The 25,311-nt window shown below is 38.7% G+C and overlaps 2 protein-coding genes across 12 annotated transcripts in view; one reads left to right on the top strand and one right to left on the bottom strand.

Moving 5' to 3' along the window:
- Positions 1 to 25,311, bottom strand: part of LOC310664653 (uncharacterized protein) — a gene marked incomplete at its 5' end in the record, with an annotated part of 413,140 nt that overhangs the window by 302,072 nt on the left and 85,757 nt on the right. The window lies entirely within an intron of this gene.
- The window catches only part of FIGN (fidgetin, microtubule severing factor), a 125,110-nt gene that overhangs the window by 28,316 nt on the left and 71,483 nt on the right, over positions 1 to 25,311 (top strand). Inside the window, exon 3 of one of the 2 annotated variants that reach the window (XM_083408325.1) lies at positions 20,340 to 20,393. The exons of the other annotated variant lie outside the window; for it this stretch is intronic. Coding sequence (XP_083264451.1) covers positions 20,340 to 20,393 — 54 coding nt within the window. The remainder of the gene's footprint in view (positions 1 to 20,339; positions 20,394 to 25,311) is intronic. 2 annotated transcript variants of the gene reach the window in all.

A 25,311-nucleotide genomic window follows, 5' to 3' on the forward strand; every position in this document is an offset into this window, starting at 1 on the left:
TGTAATCAGATTGGAAAATGGTGCTTGAGATTCTCTGCTTGGGAAAGCAGCCGGCAGTGGACCTACTGAGATGCTGAGCGAGTGCTGACCACTTTGTTAGCAAATCAGCTTGTTTAGAGGCAGCAGCAGGGTGGAAAAGCCTAGCCCTTGTGATGGTATGTAATGCCACAAGCACCTCTTGTTTTGCAGAATGCAATCATCTTGCAATTAGCTCCCTTTACATTGAACCTGCTTTCTTCAGGATGATTGTTCTTCCTCCTCCTTTATTCTAGCTGTGTGCTTCCCCCAGTTAGGCATGAAAAGTATTGTATGAATCAAAACAATCCATTAATTTTATCACCGGGCTGGGGGGGGGGGAATGTAAGTGGTCAACTGGCCTCCCTCAGCGGCTGGAAATTCTGTGGTTCGCTGTACCGTAGAAAAGGTCTTTTTAACTCTTTCAGATAATGCCAGTTTTTTGTCTGCTTGTGCATAGCCTAAGAATACACTTGCAACAACAAAACAAATAATTAAAAATTACACTGTGGATGGTGAGAGAAAAACCCTAACGCATGGAAGGAAAAAGTGCTCCTGTTTGTTTAGGTATGGTTTTGGACGCTGCCAATGCAGAAGTCTCCAATGACACAGCCACTTATCTTTCTAATTCCACTACTTCACCTTTTGCTGAACTTCATTCTGCAAGATTTTAAAGTACAAGGCAGGCGCTGTTTGTTATTCTTCTAAATGTAATTCTGATTTTAGGCAAATTAGCCAAGTTGCTTGCTGCAATTTTTTCCTTTCCTTTTCTGAGGATAATATTTTCAAGTTTTGCTATTTGAAATAAGCTGGAGTTTAAACAACAAACAAACCCATCCACCTTTGAACCCAGAAGGAAACAGAGTAAGACTAGCTTTGTTTTTTCATTTAGATTGTCTTGCAATGTCCCTTAAGAAAAAAATCCAATATTAAGAGCATGTTTATATCTGGGCTTGTTTGATCTTTTATCCTTCTGTAACCTCCAAGTGCCTGAAAGACTGAAGAAGGAAATGCTCAAACTGCCATGTTGTTTTCCAAGGAAGGGAGTCCAGCAGACACACACTGCCATGCAACTTCAGCTAATTTCAATGCGGTTTGTGCAGAAACCTCTCACAAATTCAAAATGATTAGCAATTGCTGTAGTGCCTAGTCAGTTGTGTCCAAGGTGAAGACATTTTATTGCTTTCTTCCTGATACGAACGAGAGCAAAGTATATTGGTGTTACAGTGCTGTTAACCAGCAGACCTGATGACTCAGTGCGAATGCACATTGCTATTCTTTCTTCAACATAGATCTCAACAAAGTTCATGTTACAAGTGATATTCTGCTAGAACAGTAGAGTTTTTGTTACTACTTTTACTATGGGGTGTGGTGGTTTGGGTATGGTAGAAGAATCAATCTTCACTCTGGCTTACAATACGTGAGATACTGAATTTATTGCTTCTCATTTTATTAATGATTTCTGTGGAGAGAAATTTTAACTTGTCATGATGAAGCTGCCTTTTTACCCATTATGAAGAATGAATCTGTTTGGATTGTGAAATGGGAAAATGCTAGCCATAGTGTACAGCACAAATGCCTAATTCCCTTAATTTACACTTGCAGCACTGGGCACAATTCCATGTAAAAGTTCCATGTGTTTCAGTGGGACATAACCACAATTAACTATACTCTGGGTTATAAACTTTGGGTTGTTTACATATATACAATATGGCCAGATTCTTTGTTTCTAAATTTTAAGAACAAAATGAGCACGGAATGACTGCTAGCCTGTATACATCCGTATGCTTGCAGATCTACTTTATATTCTTTCAAAGGACAAACTCCATTAGATATGCACTTACTGTACATTGGATTATAAATCTTACCATTTAATGGTAATTCAGTGAGCAGTTATTGCTTCAGTGGCCTTTTTCCCCCCTTCCTTTTTTTTTGTCCCATCACACTTGTGAAATAGGGTTACCCTTTACAAGTGTCGCATCCCTAGATTCATCTTTTGTACTTGATAGTTGTTCCTAGTGCATCGTTGAAAGTGAAAAGAAAAATAGGGATGTAAAGGCAGCCATCAGGATAAATGTTGGGGGAGGGGCTGTGTGTGTGTGTGTTTGTGCGCGCAGAAAACAGGCATGGAGCAACAAAGAGATGGAGGTATTTTAAGATCAATCTGACAGATTAAAAATTTGCTGTGAAGGTACACTTTTATTAACCCCCATTCACATCCCATTTTCCCCAGTAACACTACGTAGTCTGTGTTAGAATGTCCAGGAAACAGAAAAGGTATCTTAATGATGCAAGTCTCTCTCTCTCTCTTTTATTCCCTCTGCTTGCTTATGCTGTTAATACCCTTATCCTTCTAATGTGAAATACTTTTTTGGAGAAACAATATGCACATTTGTAAAGAAATTATAAAAGGATTCTCCTTTTGAAGATAATGAGTTTTTTCTTCAGGAACTGCAGGTTACACGGAACACAAATGAGCTCTAAGTGGAGGGATTTAACGTCCTGCTATAGCATTTAATTTCTTGAGGAAAGGAGTTCAGTTCAAGGTTAGCCTGTTATTGTGGTACTGGCAACTACTTCTCTCATTCCTGTTCTTCTGCCAGCAGTCCTGTACAAAAGGCAGTCATTTTTATTTAATACGTGGGGAGGTATTAATCACCAGTGTTTTCTTGTGAAAATTTATCTTACCAAATTCATTTTTTTCCACTACTCATGACAATAATAGGTGTTTAATTACTCAATAAGAGCAGTTTATAGATTCCATTTTTCCTCTATGCTGGACAAATGGTATTGATTTTGTACTTCAATGCAACATGAAACAGTATTAAACTCAATTAGAATTCTGAAACTGGTAATGTACATTAGTTATGGTAACGGAATCCCACCCCCTCAGTCAAAGGCACAAGAAGCCCCTGCCACAACTGAAAAAAAGAACTAAATCTCTTAAAGCTCCCAGGACAAAAATGATCCATTTATGAAGTTAATTTTATTAACAAGTGGAGATACTTTGAACTTCTTTTAAAAATAATGCATTGCATATGTATGGGCACATCATATTTTCATAGTGGACAACCAGGCCCATGGCAGCTAAATTTCTGTTACTAATGGGCCATTCAGAGTCATAAGATGTCACTATGCTTATTCGCCATACTGCTGTAGATGTGGCTTTTGTGCAGCCAGTATTGTCAAGTACAACATTTCATCTGAGAAAAATAAAATTGACATTGCACATCAACCTTGACATCAGCCTGTTAAAAAACATATGGGAACCATCTCACTCATGCCTTGTCTTAAGCTTTCAGATTTGATCAGAGGGACAAGGGTTGACCACATGAATATTGTCCTGCCATCAAACATAGTAGCATAAGACCTGTGATTCAGCTCCAACATACTTCTTCTGGGCTATACCTTTTTTTTTCATGCCTTTTGGTTTTTATTCTGAATTGTTCTCATTATGTAATCCAGTTTTCTTTCCTTATTTTTTTGCCGTAAGAGGAACAGGAAAAAGATTTCTTGCATATTGTGTTAGCATTCCAGTTTTTGCACTAGCATTGCTTCTGAGATTTAGTCATCTGTGTGTGTGTGTTTGCACAATTAAAGTTATCCACAAATGAGTTGGTCTTGCTCTCAGCATTATGAATTGGCATATTAGTACGTGAGGCCAATATGCTACACAAGATTATTCACTGAGAATAGGGCATTTATGACTATGTATGGTGAGGAAGATGTCAGAGTTCCTGTACCTTTACTAGTTGTGCAGAGGAAGAATTTGGGCAGGTGCAGCATCTATAACCATGTCGAATTATGGAAGAAGCTACACATGCTTTAGATCTTCATTTTGTAGAAGTATTGAAACTTGAGACCTTAGGAGGGATGGAGGAATTTATTATTTTTATAGCATTGGGAATTATATTATGCATTTGGTATTGGGTACTCAGACTGCATCTCTTAGGAACTCAAAACTTGCCCCTCCACTCCTTGTTGTGGCAGAAACATTTTACGAATTGTCTATCCTGTTGGTGAATCCACTGCTGTATCTCTTGTTGCTCATACATTCATGGGGAAGGGTCAGCCTGTGCGTAATTTTTTTATTTTTTTTTTGCTGCAGTATCAGAACACACACACACACACACACACACACACACACGTGTGTGTGTGTGTGTGTGTGTGTGTGTGTGTTTAATACATTCATGGATGATCAAGTCTTAAAGAGAGCTAATTCGTACACCAAGGAAGGATTTCCCACTATTTAGCTGGTTTATCTAACCGCTGAAATATGTGTTGCTAGGAAAGAGAGTCATAGAATCTGTATTTGTCTTTCTTATCAATTCAGCTATTTAGCTATTTTTAAAAAGAAAAGGAGAATATTGTTTATGTTTGCTATAACCCTGTATAAAATTCATTCTTCCTTATATCTATTACCGAGGCGTCTCTGCTTCTAACTGTACAGGATTGAAATCTTAATTAAGCAGCAGCATGTTTGTCAGGTTACTGTTTCCACTGGCTATAAATATAATTGACAATTTCTTATATTAATACCTGCTTTCCTTGGTTTAATTTAGATTATGTGAAAATATCAGCTCAGGTATTTAAAACAGAATCAAAATGGGATTTAAACAGATTAATCTCCTCTCAGTACATATATTTTGTACACCTTTCTTATATTTAGATGTCTATTTAGGTGTTCAGCAAAGGTAAATAATTCTGATGTATATATGCTTGCACTTGGAAAACATTTAGTCTTTAAATACAATTTAACTAGTAGGAGGTTTTTTTTTCATTTTGAACAAGTTTCTGTTGGATGCTTTATTCAAAATATTTCATTGTTTGTGTATGGAAGAATACATTATTCTTAATATTTCACCAATTTCAGCAGATAAGATAGTTGCCCATCTACCAGCATATTTTAGTACACTGGATATGCAGCGCATTCGGCACGGAGGGTCACCTTGGAAAATGCAGAGGGCCACAGCTAATTTGCATATTTTAGTTAACATAATTAACATAATTTGTGCAAAGTGTGTGTGTGTAATGCTGGCCGATCTATTTGGCTTATTTCCACTGTGGTGACTAGTCCACTTCACTGGGGCTGTTGCGATCTGATCCATTCAGTTACTGCATGTCTCCTTTTAAATTATTAGACCTCAACAAACTGAGAGTTCTTGATTTTTCTTCTCAGCCAAGTGGCAGATTAATAAATATTAGGGCCTTTTTCTTTTTCATTAAGGATTGCTTAAGGGTTGAAAATTTATTTTCTTTTTTCTTAAAGTATGTTCAGTTCATGCCATTTTGCACACTGTACCCAATCTGGCAACCCTGGAGGCTTTTCTTCCTTTAAAGCTGCACTGCAGTCAGGTAAGCATGGGGCTGAGGTGGTACTCTACAGTTACCACTGAGTGGTGGATGTGGTGGATTGCAAAGGTATTCCATATATGCTTACCAGAGGGAGATGCAAAGCAGCAGCTGAGTTAGGGACTGTTCCTTGCCTTTGTTCACTGGAAGCTGCCCAGAGTAGCTGGGTCAACCCAGCCAGATGAGTGGCAGATGCTGATGTGAATGATTATTATTTTGTGTTTCCGTCTGGTAAGGATATGGGTTCTTCTTTGGTTGCCCCTTAGTACTGCTTCAGCTCCCTTATTTACCTTGCTGCTGCTGCAGTAGCTGTAATGGAAAAGATTCTCCACTCTAGCTCTTCTTCTTTGGCGATCACTAGTAGCTGAGTAAGATTGTATTCCATGAACATGGTCGCAACAGTGAGTCCGTAAGTGACTGTGGAGGCCAATTCTGGATGCACATGTCCTTCCACAGTGGGGACATAGGTTTCCGGATGGGAGTTGATGGCATGGTGAGGGTTTGCCAAGTGTGCCTTCCTCTTAGCACATTTTTCCCTTTCGTCCCAAGTTCAAGCGTCTTCAAAGTTCATGACAAAGGCTGTTCTCCAATTGGAGTGCTCGCAGGCCAGTGTTTCCCAATTGTCGTCATTTATACTACATTTTTTAAGATTTGCCTTGAGAGTCTTTAAACCTCTTTTGTTGACCACCAGCATTACGCTTTCCAATTTTAAGTTTGGAATATAGTAGTTGCTTTGGAAGACAAATAATCAGGCATCTGAACAACATGACCAGTCCAACGAAGTTGATGTTGAAGAATCATTGCTTCGACACTGGTGATCTTTGCTTCTTCCAGTACACTGGCATTAGTGTGGTGTAGTGGTTAAGAGCAGTAGTCACGTAATCTGGGTAACCGGGTTCGCGTCCCCGCTCCTCCACATGCAGCTGCTGGGTGACCTTGGGCCAGTCACACTTCTCTGAAGTCTCTCAGCCCCGCTCACCTCACAGAGTGTTTGTTGTGGGGAGGAAGGGAAAGGAGAATGTTAGCCGCTTTGAGACTCCTTAAAGGGAGTGAAAGGCGGGATATCAAATCCAAACTCTTCTTCTTCTTCTTCTTCCCAAGTGATATGTAAAAAATTTTTGAGACACCGTTGATGGAATCTTTCGAGGAGTTGGAGATGGCATTTATAAGTGGTCCATGTTTCACAAGCATACAGTAAGGTTGGTAGTACAGTAGCTTTGTAAACAAGCATTTCAGTTTCGCTGAGAATGTCCCGGTCCTCAAACACTCTGCACTTCAATTGGGAGAAAGCTGCACTCACAGAGCTCAGGCAATGCTGGATTTCGGCATCAGTGTCGGCCCTTGTGGAGAAATAACTGCCCAGTAGCCTCTCTATTACTGTTAAATCTATCCCTTATTTTTTGCAATGTTTGAAAGAGCATTTACTGGGTAGCATACACTGTATTAAAGCTACTCATAGCTTTATCAGAGGCCAGACACTATAGTTTGCTTAGCCTAATGGTTGGTTCGCCCCTGGTTTTAATTACTCTGAAACCCATTTCCTACTTATGACAGTTCACTTTAAAAGCTGCATTGCTTCATTTCAGTAACTTTATTACTGTTTGGCTCAGAGATTGCTATTTCGCCTTGGCCACAGATTCTCATCAGTTGCCCAGTTCACCTTTGTCCACACTATACTTGTGAAATGACCTGCTCCTGTAATGCTTGTCAATAGCAAATTGCTGCATCCTCCTGCATCCATGCTGTAGCACACAACAAAGGAACGCAATACTTTTTAGATTTTTCACTCTTTCCTTTTTTTTAGAAATTAAACTTTAATGCAGAGAATCCTAATTAGCATTTAATACCTGGTAATTAAGGCACTGGTTGGGGTCAACTATATAAAGCACATCAGTTGAACTGGCACCTGATTAATAGTCTTGGTGATATAAAAAAGTTCAGCACAAAAGAGTGCTCTTCTAGGGTCAGTGCTTTAATAGCTGTGGAAAGTGCAGGTTTTGCTGTAATTCTCTCTTAACAACTGGATCAAAATAATAATTTGCGAGGTGTTCATGGCTGGCTTCTCCATCATGATGTCAGGTGAATTATTTTAGTGACGTCAGGCAGATTGTTTGGTTTTCCTAGTACTGCCACCAAAACAACCAGACTTCATTTAGTTTCCGCATTCCTTTTTACATTTAAATTTAGGAGGATTTCTATGTGAAGCCAAATTTATTCTGAATATGGATGACCACGAGGTTTGTTTGCCTGCACCATTTAAGGACATAACACTACACAAACAGTATGTTAGTTCAGCAAAATGTATTGTTTAACCAAATGTTTTGGACAGTGCTTTTTTTAAAAAAAATGTTTAGGGGTACTCTCATTTTCCTACTCATATTGAAATACTGCCCCTCAATGAGGTCAAACTTAGATACACAAAATGTTAAGGGCTACGTGTACCCTGCGTCACCCCAGAAAAAAAAGCACGGTTTCAAAAAGTAAGGCTATATCATTTGTGCATCTTTATTTTTTTTTTTAAAAAATGCCTGGCTTTTTCTTACTGCAAAGCTTTAAAGTGGGGAAAATGTTAATTGAGGCACATCACAAATTTACATAGACCATGAAATCTTAAAATTAGTAAGAATGTTTCCACATATCTTCATTTGTATACACATCTATTGACTTCAGATTGGGCCCATGGGGAACAAAGCAATTTTGGCTATGTCTAATGTTAACTGTGGAACAGTACCCACAGTTTTTCCCTTCTTCTAAACAGGATTGAGCTTGAGCAAGTCCATTTGAAATGCATTGTTGGATGAACGACAAATATCTCAGTTGGTTTCTTTTTCCCCAGAGGGAACTCCCTGGATACACGAATCCCAGGATACACAAATCGTATTTTATTTCATGTATGTGTCTAAATACTTGATTATTAAATGCCATCCATATGTTGAAACTGGTGTCTGTACTTGAATCAGCTTGTGGCTAACAGGCAAGTGACTTCTCCACTTTTGCTGCATCTAGCACTGGGGATATATATACTGTACATTAATCCTATTCTGATCACTGCTCATCAGGTGCATACAAAATGTTATCTGCTCTGGATCCCTTCAGGTGGGCTTAGGTCTATTCATATGGGCCTCAATCGATAGACTAGGGAAACAATTTTCATCTCAGGCAGAGATTAGTCCAAGTCTTATTATTTTTTAGACACAAATATGAATTTGTGCAAATTGAGCCTACCCTCAAAAGTTGTGCTCTTAAAAAAATTGAAAACCTTTTCGTGTATGCTTTTTTTTTTTTTTTTTTTTTTGAAAAGGAGTATCTGATTTTATAAATAAATGCTAATAAATGTCTACTAGCATTTCCACTTGATTAGCACTTGCACCCAGGTCTGCTATAATACTGTGGTCAAATAATGGCATGGTTTGCAGTAAATGTTAAAACAAAGCAATTTTGCTGTCCTCTCATGTGCTTTCTGTAGAGTGTCTACGTGTGCGCGTGCGTGCACAAACACACATGTGCGCACAGACTAAATCAATCAATCACACACACATTCTAATTCTGTTAGTTTTCTATACAAGTAGTGTCTATTTTATTGGTCATTATATAAATCTGGAGTATGTCCTCTATGTGTGTTAATAAATAACAAAGGAGCACTTGCAATCTCCTTTTTATCCTATTCTCCTTTAAGGCTGGTGTATATATGTCTCTCCCATTTTATCCTCACAATAATTCTGTGAAGTTACTTGGCAGAGAGATGGTAACATGCTCATAGCTATCTAGAAAAATGATGGCTAAGTAGATATTTGCATTGATGTTTCCCATGTCCAAATAGTGTTCTAGGCATTACACTAAACTGGCTTATTTCCAGCTTAATTTGGGAAACACAAATATTGCCAAGGGTTAATGCTCAAAAGAATGTTTTCCCCTTTTGGACACCTGCTTGATTTGTTGTGCATGACTTGCATTTACATTGGGCAATAAAAATGGTGTTCATTTAACACATAAATAGGATTGTTTGTGTCTTCTAAGATGTCACAGTTTTATTTCAGTAAAATGATTAAATCATCACCTTTTTATAACTTCCTTTTACCCTGGTGTATGGTTAGGGCAAAGGTTCAGACCAATCCTTTTCATGTACATAATCATGCACTGCAATTAATCACAATCTAGTTCTTTAAAAAGGAATCCATTAAGATGTAATACCATCTGAACAATCACCAAGTAGAAAATCTGATGCATTAAGAGTTCCAGGCTTTTGCTGTATGGAAGTTTTTTAGTATTTAACCTTCCTTACAAGAGCATTAAATTTAGAGCAGCTTATATGTATGAAGTATTAATATAAAACAGAGACAGAGCAGTTTATCATGTAGTGCTGTAATTTCTGAGGTCCTTAACAATGATATGATTTTGTTATCCTTAAGTAGGACTACTGAATTCAAGAAAAGTCTCTCTAACCTTCAGTGAAAAGTTGAGCACCATATAATAAAAGCTTTTCAATTGAAATGGTTTTGTTCTTATTCTCTTACCTACTTTTGAAAATGAAGTCTTGTATCCAGCTGCGTTAGTCACATGATTGCATCCCCTAGAGCAGAGGTTTCCAAACTATGGTCCTTGAGCTTCATTCTAATTGAATTCCTGTCTCATCACTCTTTGGTGGCCATGTGCCCTATTCTACAGAAGTCGCCTGTATGAAGGTCTTTGAATCCAAGTCTGAGAGAGCTGTGGCCTTGAAGTTGCCGTCAGATGTATTATATGTCTACTTAAAAGTAATTATTTTTAAATCAGCACCTACTCATATAAATTAGCAGAAGTATTTATAAAGGTGTCTTCCTTTTGTTTTCTCTTAGCTGATGCATAAGTAGTACAGTACTTTATTGTACCAGAAGTTATCCTATCAGTCTGCTGTAGGCCATGAAAACTGATCTGACTTACACCCGAACCCACAGCCAGTGTTAAGTCAAGCAGCAAAACCGGGTGTATTAAACCTCAGAGTATGTGTGTGTGTGGGGGGGGGGGGTGTTTGGCTTTGTCTTCTAATCCAAAAAATGTATTGTTCCTCTAACATTCTTAGCCATCTCTCATAAAAATTTAGAATCTTTTAAATATACAATCCTCTCAGAACAACCAAAATATAAATATTAAGGGTTGTAGTCAAGCAAGGCATTCTCAGATTAGATCCAATGAAATCAATGGACTTCACTAATTTGACTGTGATCCAGCAAACTGTGTGTGTATTTAAGTCAAATAACTGGGCACAGGTTGTTAAAAAATCAAGAAGGCAAAGTCTCAAATATTCTCCAACTAAACATCAGTAATAGCTGCTCAACAGTGGGACAGACTCCTTTGGAAGGAGGTGGAGTCCCCTTCATTGGAGATTTTAAACAAAGGTTGGATGGCCATCTGTCACAGATGCTTTAGTTGAGATTCTTGCATTGTAGTGGGTTGGACTAGATGGCCCTTGGGGTCCCTTCCAACTCTACAATTCTGTGATTCCTCTTCAATACTGTGTATTAGCTGCTTTGCGGTCTGTGCTTTTTACACAACCATGCCTATACTACAAGTTTGTTTCCTGGTCAAGACCTGGATATTTTATTTGGTTATGAGATACTTCTTTTCCACCCAACCTTATTAATATTTGAAAATGTATTTACTTCACACATGTCTGGCTGTCGGAATAATACCCTTCCATGTTTAATATACTAAAGCAAAAAACGCTGTTCACAAGGCAACAGAGTACAGTGGTACCTCTACTTACGTGCGCCTCTTGTTATGTAGCCTTCAGCAAACCCGGAAATATATTTCCAGGTTTCGCTGCATGCATGCGCAGAAACGCTCTATCGCGCCGCACATGTGCGCAGAACAGGCACCTCCGGTTGCGGAAACCTCGGGATCCGACAAGAGCTCCGGAATGGATCCTGTCCGAGACCGGAGGTACCACTGTACTTGGTAAAGATCTCAGATGCTTAGATAACAACATGTTTCAGGGTGCCATGCACAAGCTCATAACATCATCTCAGGCACACAGAGCTCTGGAAACTACAATTCCCGGCTGCTATCCCTTCTTGAAAACTCTTTAAAACACTAAAACTTCACAGGAACCCTGCAGACCTGCACATGCTCAGTTAGCATTCCAAGACAGAAAATAGTTTCCTATAGAACTGGTGCTTGATGGTGTATTATGCACTGGACAAATTCACATGCCAAAGTAGCTAAGGACAAATGAAAGTGATAAAGAGATTAATGTGCATTAAGCTGAGGTGGAACTGACAATTTTGGCGATAAAATTACGGTTGCAGTCCTTGGCCCTTCAAAAAGTGGAATGGCCCTTGAGGTCATTTAGGTTATACAGCCCTGCATTACAGTTCTCCCATAGCCAATACAAACACATGCAAGTGTTTCTGAATGCACAGATAAGTGCGATAAGTAACATTTCATTGACTAATATGCATTGCTTAGAGATGTGAAGAAATAGACATCTGGCAATGCCATCTGACATCTGTCGGAAGCACTTTACAAGGCAGCTGTAAGCCAAGCAAATGGAACTAGGAACATGCGTTTTTGATTTACAAGTATAACAGATTTCCATTGTGATTTTTCTGTAAGACATTAACAGCCCATCATTTTCATATTTATGATAGTAGCGTTATGTTGTTTTGCCTTACTCTATACCAATTGAAGTCAATGGACTAAAGTACCTATATTTATGTTTAAGGCTGCTCTGGTCTGGACATGGCCAATAGGGGAGGGGCAATTTAATGAAGTGCTGGTCCAAGAGAAAGATCCTGTAATACTGAGTGCTTGGCATTGCAACCATCCCTTTGCCCATTGCTTTTGATGCTTGGTCGTAACACCATTTAGACCAAGAACCTGCAAAGTAAGCCTGAAAGGCAAGCAAATGGTTGAGCTGGCTGATTGTGCTTTAAGTGAGAAATATGAACTAGTAGTGTTCACATAAGTACAGATTTATTGTAAGGATTCATAGAAAGATATGTAGGAAGGTTCCAGATCCATATTTGGAAACTTTATTTTGAAATCTGTGAAATGAATTATAGTGACTGCTTAGGCATGGTTTTCTAAATGGGAATTATAAATAGTTTTCAAACATTTTGAATGATGAAATAGAATGGGCTTAATTACTAATATAAAAAACAGCACTCTATATTTGAATGATGTTGCAACAGTTGAATGATGATTTAGGCTCTAGGTTTACGGTGAAGATAAATTTAAAACTATTTCACATAAGCATTCATAAAAATAGCTTGCAATTGTATCTTCTAAATGGGAACTAATATATTTGAATCACCATTATTAATCAGAAATCATATTCACATGTAATATACACCATCATGTTCCTTTTTTGGTGGGTGTTTTTTTTTTTACATTATCATTTATGTCCTGTGGTTGTGCCTAAATTACACAAAATGAGAAACTCTTTACAATGCATGCGTGTGCAAGTTGGAAATTAAAGTATTTAACCTTCTTCTCTTCCATCTATTAGCAAACTCGTTTTTTAAACAATTATAGGGGAAAAAATGGTTAAAGCTAATCATGCATTTATTTTGATAAAAAGCCTGAAACAATATTAGCTACTTTCCACAAATAAAAAGAAAGTCAAATAATCACTCTGAGCAGATTTTGCAAGGACCTTGGAGGGCATAATTATGTTGGTGCTTTTAGCACAGGGCAAAGCAAAACATAAAATTAAGGCATGAAAGAGTGTACCTATTTTGAGCATAACAATGGGATAATTGCTATGGGATTTTATTACCATCCTATAATGTAAAGATGCAGTTTTCCCTTTTAGATATAACTTCTCAGTCTATTAAGTTATATTCTTGGTGACATGAATCTGGTTGGAGAGGTTAAGAAGTACTTGAAGCCTGAATGCAATCTTTAGATATCTTTGGTATGCAGTTTCAACATAGTATGTATTTTATTCTCTTTAGCTGAGCTCTTCAAGCACCCTGTGCCTTCAAAATCTTTTACACAAATACTTTCCAATTCATTCTAACCACCCCCCGCATGACAGCAGGCAAATGATGAGCATTCTAGGACCTTTTGATTGCACATGGCTGTCTAGTTTGTGTGGGGATAGTATTTAGGAACATAGGCAGCTGCGTTATACAAAGTCAGACTATTTATCAATCTTGCCCAGCCATGCCTGTTCAATGGAACTTTGTCTCTCCTATCCTCCTCTCCTCTCCTCTCCTCTCCTTAATCCTCCCTTTAAATCTGTTCTGGGGGTTCACCCAACCTTCCAAAATAGATTTGGAGAGAAGAAGGAAGGGTTCTGTTGCACAAATGGAAATCTTGTGGTAATGAAATGAGGGCATTGGATATCTCCCATATTTGTCATACTGGGGCTGTTAATATCTAGAACAGATTACTATATGAATAATTGCCATTGCATGCAAAGTCTGCTGGTAGTTGCCAGGACTGCTTGCTATCACATGGAAATTTTCCAGTGTAGATGGGGTGGATGAGAGTGAACAAATCCTAAAGTTAGTCAGACAAGGTAGTTGATCAACTGTTCTGGAGATTTGGAAATGGATCCAATCTGTTCTGGATAGGGTTGAACTACCTCTGAAGCAGCAGTTCCATAGTTTGGGGGTATTACTTGAGCTGATATTTTTGCTTGATGTGCAGGTGGAGAGGAGTACTTTATGAGTACTCTTGTGTCTTTAAGAGCTGTTGGGATGTCAATACTGATGGAGTTTCTTGTATTTTAGCAAGGAGGGCATTCCAAAACACTGATACCACTAGTGAAAAAGCCAGCCTCCATGTTACCACAACCTACTGGGCTGTGGAGGGGAATATGGTTTTTCAGGTTCAGAATTATTGAGGGCATTAGTGTGATATGTACCTGATAAGGGCTGCAGTGTTCTGCACTAACTGCAAGATAATAGCCCCACACAGAACACATTACAATAGTCCAAATGTGAGGTTACCAACACATGTGTCACAGTTAATTCAACACTGGTGACAGGACAGTATCTTTCTTTCGCTGCATCTGAGAACAACAGACTTACTTAGAGGACAAAGGATAGGTGCCATAGCATACTCATCTCTGCCCTCTCCACTGTACCCTGACTCCAGGTAGTCACCTTGTTCTGCACAATGGTAGGGCTATCCTTCAGAACTGATGTTTATTTATGTTTCTTTTGAAGTTTTAGTGTGGCTACCTCTCTTGTTTTAATTGATGTTGTGTTTTCCGTTCAATTGAATGGGAACATTTTCTTGACATACTTTGCTGTATTTATTTTTTAAGCCATTTGGGTTATTACAGTGGTACCTCAAGTTAAGTACTTAATTCGTTCTGGAGGTCCGTTCTTAACCTGAAACTGTTCTTAACCTGAAGCACCACTTTAGCTAATGGGGCCTCCTGCTGTTGCCGCGCCACCGGAGCACAATTTCTGTTCTCATCCTGAAGCAAAGTTCTTAACCTGAGGTAATATTTCTGGGTTAGCGGAGTCTGAAACCTGAAGCTTATGTAACCTGAAGCGTATGTAACCCAAGGTACCACTGTATCTTAATAGAAAAGCAAAGGATAAATTTTAAATAAGCTTAAAAAGTAGGTGTAGTGGTTCTAGGGGTTGCTCGTGCGTAAGCCGGTGCAAACACCTGGCTGGGTTGCCTGAGTGAACCTTTTCTGTCCGGACAGCCACTCACCCGTGGCTGTCTCAATCGCTGGCAGAATCTGTCAGTGGGCGTTTCTTAAACTTCTTCCAGCAAAGAAGCTCTTTGACGCCTAGTCTCCTCCTTCTCTCTCTGCGCGAAAGCCTTCTGCGCAAGGAGGGCGTAGGCAGCGGAGGACCCCTACTCTCCCCACTGGTCCCCGGCAAGGAGTCATGGGACCGCCTCGCCGCTTCCCCCATCTGCCCCCCTTCTCCACTGGTGCTACGCTGATTCTCTTCCCCAGAAGATGGGCTGCCTCTCCCAATCCCGGGACGCTCTCTGGATCCCTCTAGATCTTGCTCTCTCCCTCCGGCACTGATGGCAGTTCCCTGACAGTAGGTGAATCTAAGATTGTTGTTTTTTGGCAGAAGAAGGCCCATTCCCAGTTTCAAACAGGTTTGCTGGTGGCTATCTTCAACAAAACAGCTAGCTGTTTGGCTTACTAGACAGAGAGTGATGGGGGGAAATAGAGTGCAGTTTCACTTTGTATATAATAGATTGTTTGCATTGATGCTTCTGTGGTTTGTATAATCTGGAGAGAGTGAGTAGCAGGAGGGATGATGTTCCAAGGAAAGCTGAGCTCACCCTGACTCAAGCTCACCCTTTCAATATTGATGCCCTTGCAAGGATCAAGTGGTTGTAGCGGACTCAGCTGCATGTTACAATTTATGCATGATTTATTTCAGTTGGTCTTTGCAGATTTAAAAATTGTGTTTGCCTTCCTGGCTCACCATTTTTCCAGTCTAAAGATCATAGGTTTTATTTGATTATATTTTGGTACTCTGTTAAAGTCGACTGGGTCACCTTGCATTGCACATCTATTTAGTATTTGCTCATTTCTTTTAACATGTTCATTTCACTCCACTGTGAGAAGTTAATGCCATCTTTTATCTTTCTCTGACTGGATGTCAAAGGACATAACATTAATAGAAGCCAGACACCTCTAATATAGTTTCATGAATGGCCTTTTGAAAAACACACCTAGAATCCCCCAAAGAACGTAAAATCCGCTGCATGGTAGTAGATCTGGCTAGATAATTCTTATTCTATGTAAACACTGTACACTGTACACTTTGTGCATTGCAAATTTGCATTCTCCCTATTTGTTCCCCCCCTCCCCCTAATGGATGGGATGACCAAGCACATAGGAACATATTCACAAGCTATTTCAATAAGATCTGTTTTGTAGCTAAATCAAAGGATTAATACCCTGATCCTAACTACTACTAACATTAGCTTTATGGGTATGGGAGTTCCTACTCATGCCCAGAAGAGCTTCCCAGTTCATTTTATTAAAAGGACCTTGTCTTAAAGAAATGTCTGTATGAACTGAGTCCATTGAAATTAATTCCACTGAAACCAACTACAATTGCCTTTCTATGGATTGCACTCACTTAAGATTGGATTCTAGGTATGAACTGCATTGTCACGTTTACTATGAAAATTGCTCTCCATTAAAAAAAATTCCACACCACAATAAATTTGGATATTAAAATAGTTTAGTGTTTTACCCATGGAGCTGTGCTCCAAAACATCCAGAAGAGTATCATGTTAGCTACCCCGTTGTAACTTTTCCTCAACAGCAGAATTGTTCCATCCTTGTCATTATTTAAATGGTCATTTTCTGTGCCTTCTCTGTCTTAACAATATCCCTTTTTAGAAGCTTGTTCTGGCTATCTTGTATGCAGAAGGTGCTACAGTCAAGTGTAACATACCCTTTTCCTAACAATTTTGAAAGGCCAGCTTCTTCAAGACTGTCTGGAAGCTATTTTCAAGTGGGGGGAGCTTTTATTCTACACACATTCTACTACTACCATATTTATTGTTTGTGCCCATGACCAGCACCCCATCCCTAACTTCCATTTGCAACCCACTTCAGGTCAGGCTACAAACCATGAGTTGAGGACTTTGTTTGTTTAAATATGTATATCAGTTTCCCATATCGTCTTATTTTTGTTTGACCCATCTGGCAAACAGCCTCCATGTCACTGTTTGCATGTAAGAATTGGACCCTAGACTTTTGTTTTATGTAAGCAGCTATTTCTAGTATGCATTGTATATAGATAATGAACTAAATATTTCACTCTGCACCTACAGAAGTCTAAATCTGAGTTAGGTAACAAGTGTGATTAGTTTGAGTTTAATGTTTTTTTTTAGTAGTTATTATGAAGCACGTAATTAAAATATTGCTTAGTGTTTTCTCTCTTAGTGGGTCACTATTTTCAACTTTCTGATAAGGCTTAGGATGTGGCAGCACTGTTTTGTTTGGGCATTTCCTGGTAAGTGTGGGTCGGATCCTGCAAATACTTATTGAAATGCAGTTCTGAAGAGCTGGGAGAAAATTAATTGCTTGAGGGACCATTGACAGTTTCTGTGTCTCACTATTGAACTACTGGAATTCTGTCAGCCTTATGATGGCAAGCTCCTCTAAAGTGAATTAGTTTAACTGACTCTTAATTTCTTTATAAGCTATTGTCTGAAACAGAAGGACATTTAGCCAATTTTTTTGACAATTGGCCTTTCCTGGCACAATTCATGCTTTTTTGCTGCCTTGACTGTTTTGCCAAAATGACATTTTTTTTACCTTGTTTTAAGCCATCTGATTCTGTGGTGATTAAATGTTAACAACTCCTTTCTTTCAATTGACTAACAGCCAGATACAGAACTGACCATTTCAGGGGCCACAAATGGGGTAGGTGGCAGTGCCTGGAGGACATTAGATCTTTAAATCATTTTGGATTACATAATCTCATCTAACAAAGAGTGCACTGCATAAATGCTGTTTTTAGCCTACCCAGGCTACAACCCTGATCCTGACTTCCCTCTCATGTTACTTAACTCTAATTGTGAAACCACAGAAAGGTGGAGTTGGACTCTACAATCTTGCTTGCCCCTGCCCCGCCATGGTGAAGGGGGTCAGACAGCTCTTGAGATTTTTTGAGGCAGTGAAGGGGGATCTGAAAATATCCTTTCTGCAAGTAGGCACAGCCCATGGACAGAGTTCTGCTCACAGGATCTCTGATACAAATCATAGTCTCTCCTTTCCTTTGGCTCTCTGATCCACATTATAGTTTCTCCTTTCTCACCCACCCCTTCAGAGTAAGGACAATGAAGACATGCTTTTGTTTACTCCTAATTTGGCTAGCTAGAGAAGCCCTAAAAATGGCCATATAGCAGCAGTTTGTTGGGGCTGCAGCAAAAGCAAACAAATCCATGAAAAGACCAGTAGGGGCTTAAGGGGTTTTGTTCCCATGCAACATTCACTTTTTGCATTGAAAAATACACTAACACATCATAATATTGCTTGTACAAAAGGTTGCAATAGCAGCAGTGTGATTCTTGACTTTTGTGTGCTTTAGGGTGTCCATTGCACCCAATAACAGCACACTGAAGTGTGTGTCACTTGTGTTGTTTCAATTGCATCTTATAAATTTTGAATCGTATTAGTCATATATGCTTAGAGGTAATATTTGTTTTTTTAAAAAAATTGCAGCAGTGGGAGGTGGACATAACAAAGAGAGGCATGCATGATAGTTTAAAGTGCCCAACTAACGGGCTGAAAATACTTTTATTTTCATTAGGGACCTAAGTAAAAGCTCAGGGTAGCAAACTCCTCCTATGGGCCTCTATAAGAGAAACAGGGCAGCATGTCATATAAATTAATGTGCCCTGTTACTCCCAAGAGGTCTGCCAACATTTTCTACTGAAGTGTTCTCTCTCTGTTTTATGAAGTGAATTCACCATGGCAAAGTAAAATCTTCATCTTTGGATTGTAAATCTTCTGGTTACTCTTTATGTTGTGTTACACACTAGATGACAGCAAGCAAATATGATAAGAGTCCAAATCTTGGAAGTGAGGTTTCACATTTGTCTAAAACAATTTACCAATGTGTGTGCACATGCACACATTTGTATGTACAGTGGTACCTCAGGTTACAAACACTTCGGGATACAGACTCCGCTAACCAAGAAGTAGTACCTCGGGTTAAGAACTTTACCTCAGGATAAGAAGAGAAATTGTGCAATGGTGGCGCGGTAGCAGTGGGAGGCCCCATTAGCTAAAGTGGTGCTTCAGGTTAAGAACGGTTTCAGGTTAAGAACGGACCTCCAGAATGAATTAAGTTCATAACCAGAGGTACCTGCATTTGCCAGGATTTTTCCCCCTGGGGATCAGTACAGTAATAGTTTTAATTATAGCTATGCTTCTAGATCTCCTTTTGTCCTTGTCAACAACTTTTGTCTTTCTGACAAAAGAATGGGCATATCTGATCTCCCCTGCCCCCATTTTGAGGCAAAGGTGGGTTTTTATCTCTTTCCTTTCAGTCCTACCATCTTGGCAGATGCTTGCTAAGTGTTGCAATGAAGCTGCAAGTGTACAGTAAATATCAAAGGCCATTAGATAGTAGACTTCTTGGAAGCTGTTTTCACCATATTCTGAGTGTCATGACGCTGCTGCTTCACTGAACTTTTTTCTCCTTCACATTGTGCTATTTAAAAACCCTGTTTGCAGGTTTCTTCTGGCATGAAGAGGAGGGTAGGCCTTCTGCAGAAAGTTGGATTTTGGCTTTAGATGCATAAAAATGATTAACCTAAAAGTTCATGAGTTAGTTAGGATACTAGTTATGAATTGGCTGGTAACATTTTTATTCCTTTTTAGCTCTGCATATTTGCAAGGTAACCCCCCCCCCAAAAAAAACAACATTTTGGCTTTTTTACTTATATCTTCCAGTCAAAGCAGCCCAAAATATTATGTTTATAGTGTTGTCTCTTATATGCTGTTTGGTTTTCCAGTTGTACAGTGCTAATATTTTATACGAATAATTATATGTATTGAGCATATCCAGCCACAGCTAAACACTTTGTTTCACTGATTTCAGTGGAAAAGTGAAGAATAAATATTTATTTGTCCTATTATGAGCTGTTGCAAATATTATGCAATGTGTTATAAAGTTGTGGGGTTTTTGAGCAGGGTATTGGTAAACACGCAAGACAAATTTGCACCCAGGTAATTTTTTACAAAAACATACAACCAACTTCAGGAATTAAATGAAGGATATGGTTGGAAAGAACGTGAAAACATGACTGAAATAAACATCATGAAATTCTTTCACGAGTTCATTGACCTGCACAAATACTAAAAATTGCCTGTACAGTACTGCAGATAAAAGACATGGGGATCTATATACATTTGTTTAGCTTAGGCCAAAGCTACTGTGAACACTGCCAGTTTTTGAATGATCTTGTCATTGTTATTTGCAAATAGGAAGTCAATTTTTCTGTAAATTTGACCAGTGCTCTTGTCCTTTCAGCAACTCTGGAAGAAATCTATCTCTTACAGAGCGGGTTATGGGGCAGCGAAAGAGGTACATACTTATATCTCTCCCATTGCAATCACTGTTACCTTTGGCTGGATTGTGCTCATTTATGTAGAACTTCTATGCATATTATAGGCTTCTAGAACACAGTCTGCATTTTATATGTTTGGCCCTTTGATGTGGAAAGATTGTCAGTGTGGAGTAGTGGGATGTGAAATAATATAATACGAACTGGGGAAATGTCATGACATGTGTGTATATGTTGAGGGTGTGGGTGGGTGTACCTCCCTTGTGAGAGATAGAGAAATAATATGGGGAATTTGAGGTCTGAGTTTTCTATCTGAGAGGCAAGACAGTACATTGGATTAGGAATTAATGTTTAGAACATGGAAGGTTTGGGGCCTTGGGAGGAATTTGGGTTGGTGTTATTAGGTTAAAGAAAGGGGAAACGATTATTTTCATCTGGTGGGGGTCATAAATAAATAGTGTGACAAAATATAAATATAATTGCCAGAAAGGCATCTACTTTTATCATGCAAAAAGTTTAGATAAAATCCAAAATCTATAGAAAGGTAACACCTTTATTGGGACCCGTTAAACAGTTACAAGCCAGCAAGCTTTTGAGTTTTCCAGAGCTGCTCTTCAGGATGAATGTTAAACATTGATAATACTTGAACAACCCTTAGAGCATGCCTCTACAAATTAAAAGCAAATTCATTCCCAAGGCTGTGCAAGGCTGTGTACTAGTGGTTGTAATGTGATATTCACTCTTCTAAGCCTCCTTGCCATTTTGCACTGGCTGTTGGTGAATAAGAAAACAAAATAAAATAAAAATAAATTTAAAACTTGTTTATGCAGTCATGATCATTCTGTTTTATCATTCTGAAATAAATATGTGAACTTTATCCGTTGAGGACATTTCAGTTGCTGCTGGGTCAAATGAAAGCTCAGTATTGAGTGATAAATCTGTGATATCTGTTTTTTCACATGCAAGTTGTTATTTACTACAGGAAATAACTGCAATGCATGTGCAAGAAATCCTGCTGTGTCATACTGCCAGCTTTTCTTTTCTTTGTGTTGCTGTTTGCTGCTTTGATTTTAAAAGTTTGAAATATTCATAAGAAAACCACTCCCCTCTTTGCACAGCCCCACCATCTGACATACTTTTAAAAGTTTCCTGAAATTGACTTGGCCATGAAGCTCATTTGGTAAGGCTCAGTTAATTTCACCACTCCATCAACTTGAGCGGAAATAGGGGAAATTGATGAGTTTGATCTTGGGAAAAGAAAGTCAACAGGATTTCCCCTCTATGGTGAGGTGGTGATCAGAGTAATGATACTATAATAGACAGAGGAAAATCACTCCTAATGCTCCATGGAAATGAAATACCTTTCTATATAGCCAGTAGATGTGAGCAAAACAGAAATCTCAGCCAGAGACCCATGTTAGTAACATGGGAAACTGCTTTATAGTGAGTTAGATCCATTTAACTCAGTGTGGTCTATGCTGTCTGTTGGAAGCATGTCTTCCCCGGCCTACCAGATGCCAAAGATTGAACATGGGAACTTCTGTATGCAAAATATGCACTTCACTAGTGATCTATGGCCGTTCCACGTTTATTTATTATTGATCCTGCCCTTCCTGCAAAAAGAGCCAAGGGCGGCATTGCATTTCCAAAACAGAGAAAATGTAGTACAGTGCTGTGGGAAGTTCCAGGAATGGTGCAAGTGGAGAGTGAGCTTGTGCTTCTTCTTTTTTTCTGGGGTATAACATTGTTTTGTTAACCCCATCCCACCTGGATTGGAAATTTAAGGCTGGTAAAGAAATTAAGTAATGAACATAATTTACTTTGGAAGTTACTGCAATATAACATTGTATGTGTGAAGCTACATTTTATAATTTACAGTGTAACAAAAGCAGTGGATTTTTCCACCATCTTGGTCTTGGTTTTTTAGGGGGAGGTGGGAACAGCTTGTGCATATTCTGTAATAGTGACTGTGAAGACATGCTGAAGGGGTGGTAATAGTTCCTATCCCTGCTGCACCTCAGATTAATTGCACTCAGTGTGTGATATTGTGAATGCTAAAGTCCATCTTGACTAGCATTATGTTAAATACTAAATGCCCTGTCTACATTGCAATTTTAATATGTTCTGACAAACACATTTTAGATCTGAGAGCTCCCGTTGAGGTCAGGGTGCTCGACATCCTGTTAAGTAAATGTTAAAGGATTCGGTACATGATGCCTGTGAATTCCGGCATTGTAGCAATTAAAGCATTATTGAAGAGAGTTTTAGTGAAATATAAAACCTGTTGCTTTCAGATATCACGAGGGATTTTAATAACCTTTCCTTTAGAATAGCTGTAGCCATTTGGTGACTTTTTTGTATTGGGGGGACGGAATAGAAATTAAAAATACAATGTAAAATTCTACTACGACATTTACTAAAACATTTTGGTGGTTTGAAATATGAGTGGAAATTGTCCAGAATATCAGAATGTGCATGGTATGAAGAAGTTTAATGTACTACTGTGCTACTACAGAAAACAAATGAAAATGCCTCATTTGAGTGTTTGCTCAAATTCTCAAAGACTCAATGGCTTTACCCGCAGCCAGTCTCCTGCCCTGTGCTTTGTTTACCACCTACCCTGATGAAGAGTTCCAGGGAATTCGAAAGCTTCCACACTATTTTGTGACATTTTGGTTGGCCTAGTAAAGGTATTGCCCTAATACAGATTTTAAAACAAAATGTTAGAGAAATAAAACTGTTCTTTATGAATTTTGCGATTGTCTTTGCTTCTGTTTGCATCCAAATGAAAGTATAGGGGGTTGTACCCAACAATGTTGTCCTGTTTGCGCAAGGTCTTCTACTAGCATAATGGAGCTGCTTCTCCCTGTCCTTCACTCCATGTTCTGGGGTTTTCTCCAAACCTCCGGAGCAGTTTGGGTGATACAGGGAGAGGAGAGGCGGAGAAGTTCCATTGAGTAAGCCCTTGCATGAATGGGATGACTTCATTGGATACAACCCCAGAACATCCTACCTTCATATGTGCTTCTGATGCCAAAGTGGTGGCAGCAGGGGAAGATTTTTGCAAAAAGGGGGATTCTCAAAATAAGCCACATTAAAAAAAAAGCCTCTCATCTAATACTATTGCTTTTTTTTTTTTTTTTTTTTTTTTTTTGAAACCACAAAATATTACTCAAGGAACAATTCTGGTGTGTTTAGACAGTGAACAAGATTTCATTTCTGGTGCCACTCACACACCTGGGGTGGTACTGGCTTGTGTTTTATGGGGGTATTAACACTGAATGTGGATGTCAAGTTATTTAAAATTTGCTTTGCTTCAGAGAGACTGGAAGATATATTTTAAGTCACTTTTTTTTTTTTTTACTTTTTACATGGTTACTGTTTAACATATTATTATTGTTTAGAGACAGATTATGCAGTACTTACCAATGCACACTAAAGCATTAAAATAACTATCATGGTTTGAAAACCAATTTTTCACAGTCTTGGGCAAAATCCTTGTGCAGCCTGTTTTTTAAAAGGACACTGTCAGTTTGAAAATGTTTTCACTTACTATGGCGATGAGAAATTACTCTACCTTAACATTTTATGTATAGGCACTTTCACTGTTTTGCTGATCATCAGCAACATTTCCTCTAACCTACGTGTGTAGGAACCTGAGAAGCTGAAATACCACAGATGAGCTCTACAAGGCCAAATGGATGAGGCAAACTATGAACTTCTGTTCTATTGCTAAAAGGCTCCACTAGACTGAAGGGCTCTGATAGCCGCAACAGACCATCTTCACTATAGTACTTCATTAATATGTGGTGTTTCTCCAGGATTAGATGGAAGTGATATTATAATTCTTAAATGGGGGGGGGGGGGGCAAATTCACCAGAATGTGATGACAGTTTTACAATTTACAAGGGATCTGGAATGAATTAAGAAAAAATTATACACCAAGAAAGCCTTCAGTAGGCAAGACAATGTGAAATTTATCATCTCTTAGGATACTTTAGTTTTGGTAGAGCTATGAGAAGCTATGAGATGTGGCATATTTTAGCAGATATATGAGCCCCAGAAGATGATAGTGAAAAGTCCATTTGGCTAGGTAAACATGTGAACCAACAAACCTTTACCATGTAAATAGTCACATGAGATTGGGCCTTTTCTCAGCATTGGTAAATAACTGTTTGTTACCTCCTATTATTATTATTATTAATAATAATAATAATAATAATAATAACTTCAAATCCCTTGCTTCCTAGTATTCCTGCATATATTGTATATCTATAGCAAGATCTGAGATGTAAAACCTTTCTTTTGCCAAGTATGAAGCCCTTCCAACTGCCCCTTCCTTTCAAATACATGTGAAGGGTCAAAGAGCAATGGTCTAAGATTAGGGGCCTATGCTCTTTGTCAGGTGTGGGATGCTCAAAATTCTCGATACATTTTGGATCAGATCCAAGTCTAGAACAATCTGTAGCCTAATCTTATTTTTAAAACTGTTGGATCAGGCATGGCAGTTTGCACCATTCCCTCTAGCTTAATCTCATTTTCTTTATACCCAATTTGCTGTTTCTGTGATGGGCAGTGGCTTTCCAGCATCTAGGGTTCATCAGGTGATTCTCATCACTAGCTACCCAATGTTTTAAACATGCAGTCCCAAGGATTGAACTTGGGACCTTTCACAAGGAAGGTGTATGCTCTACAACTGAGGCATGGCCCTTGCGTCATTTTTACCAGTGCCTTTTCTGTCCTAGAATATCTTGTGCTTGATTTCACAGGACTCCATCATAGTTACAAATTCTTACAATGTTCTTCTCTTATACAGAAAATATATTATCATGTATGTAGCTTTTGTTTTGTTTTGTTTTGTTTTTCTGCTGTGAGTATTTGACTCAGGAAGTTAATATGCACAGGTCCAGATTAATAAAACAAGAAGCAGCAAGACAG

The sequence above is a fragment of the Podarcis tiliguerta genome (genome assembly GCF_965153285.1).
Source record: "Podarcis tiliguerta genome assembly, chromosome: 1".
NCBI lineage: Eukaryota > Metazoa > Chordata > Lepidosauria > Squamata > Lacertidae > Podarcis > Podarcis tiliguerta.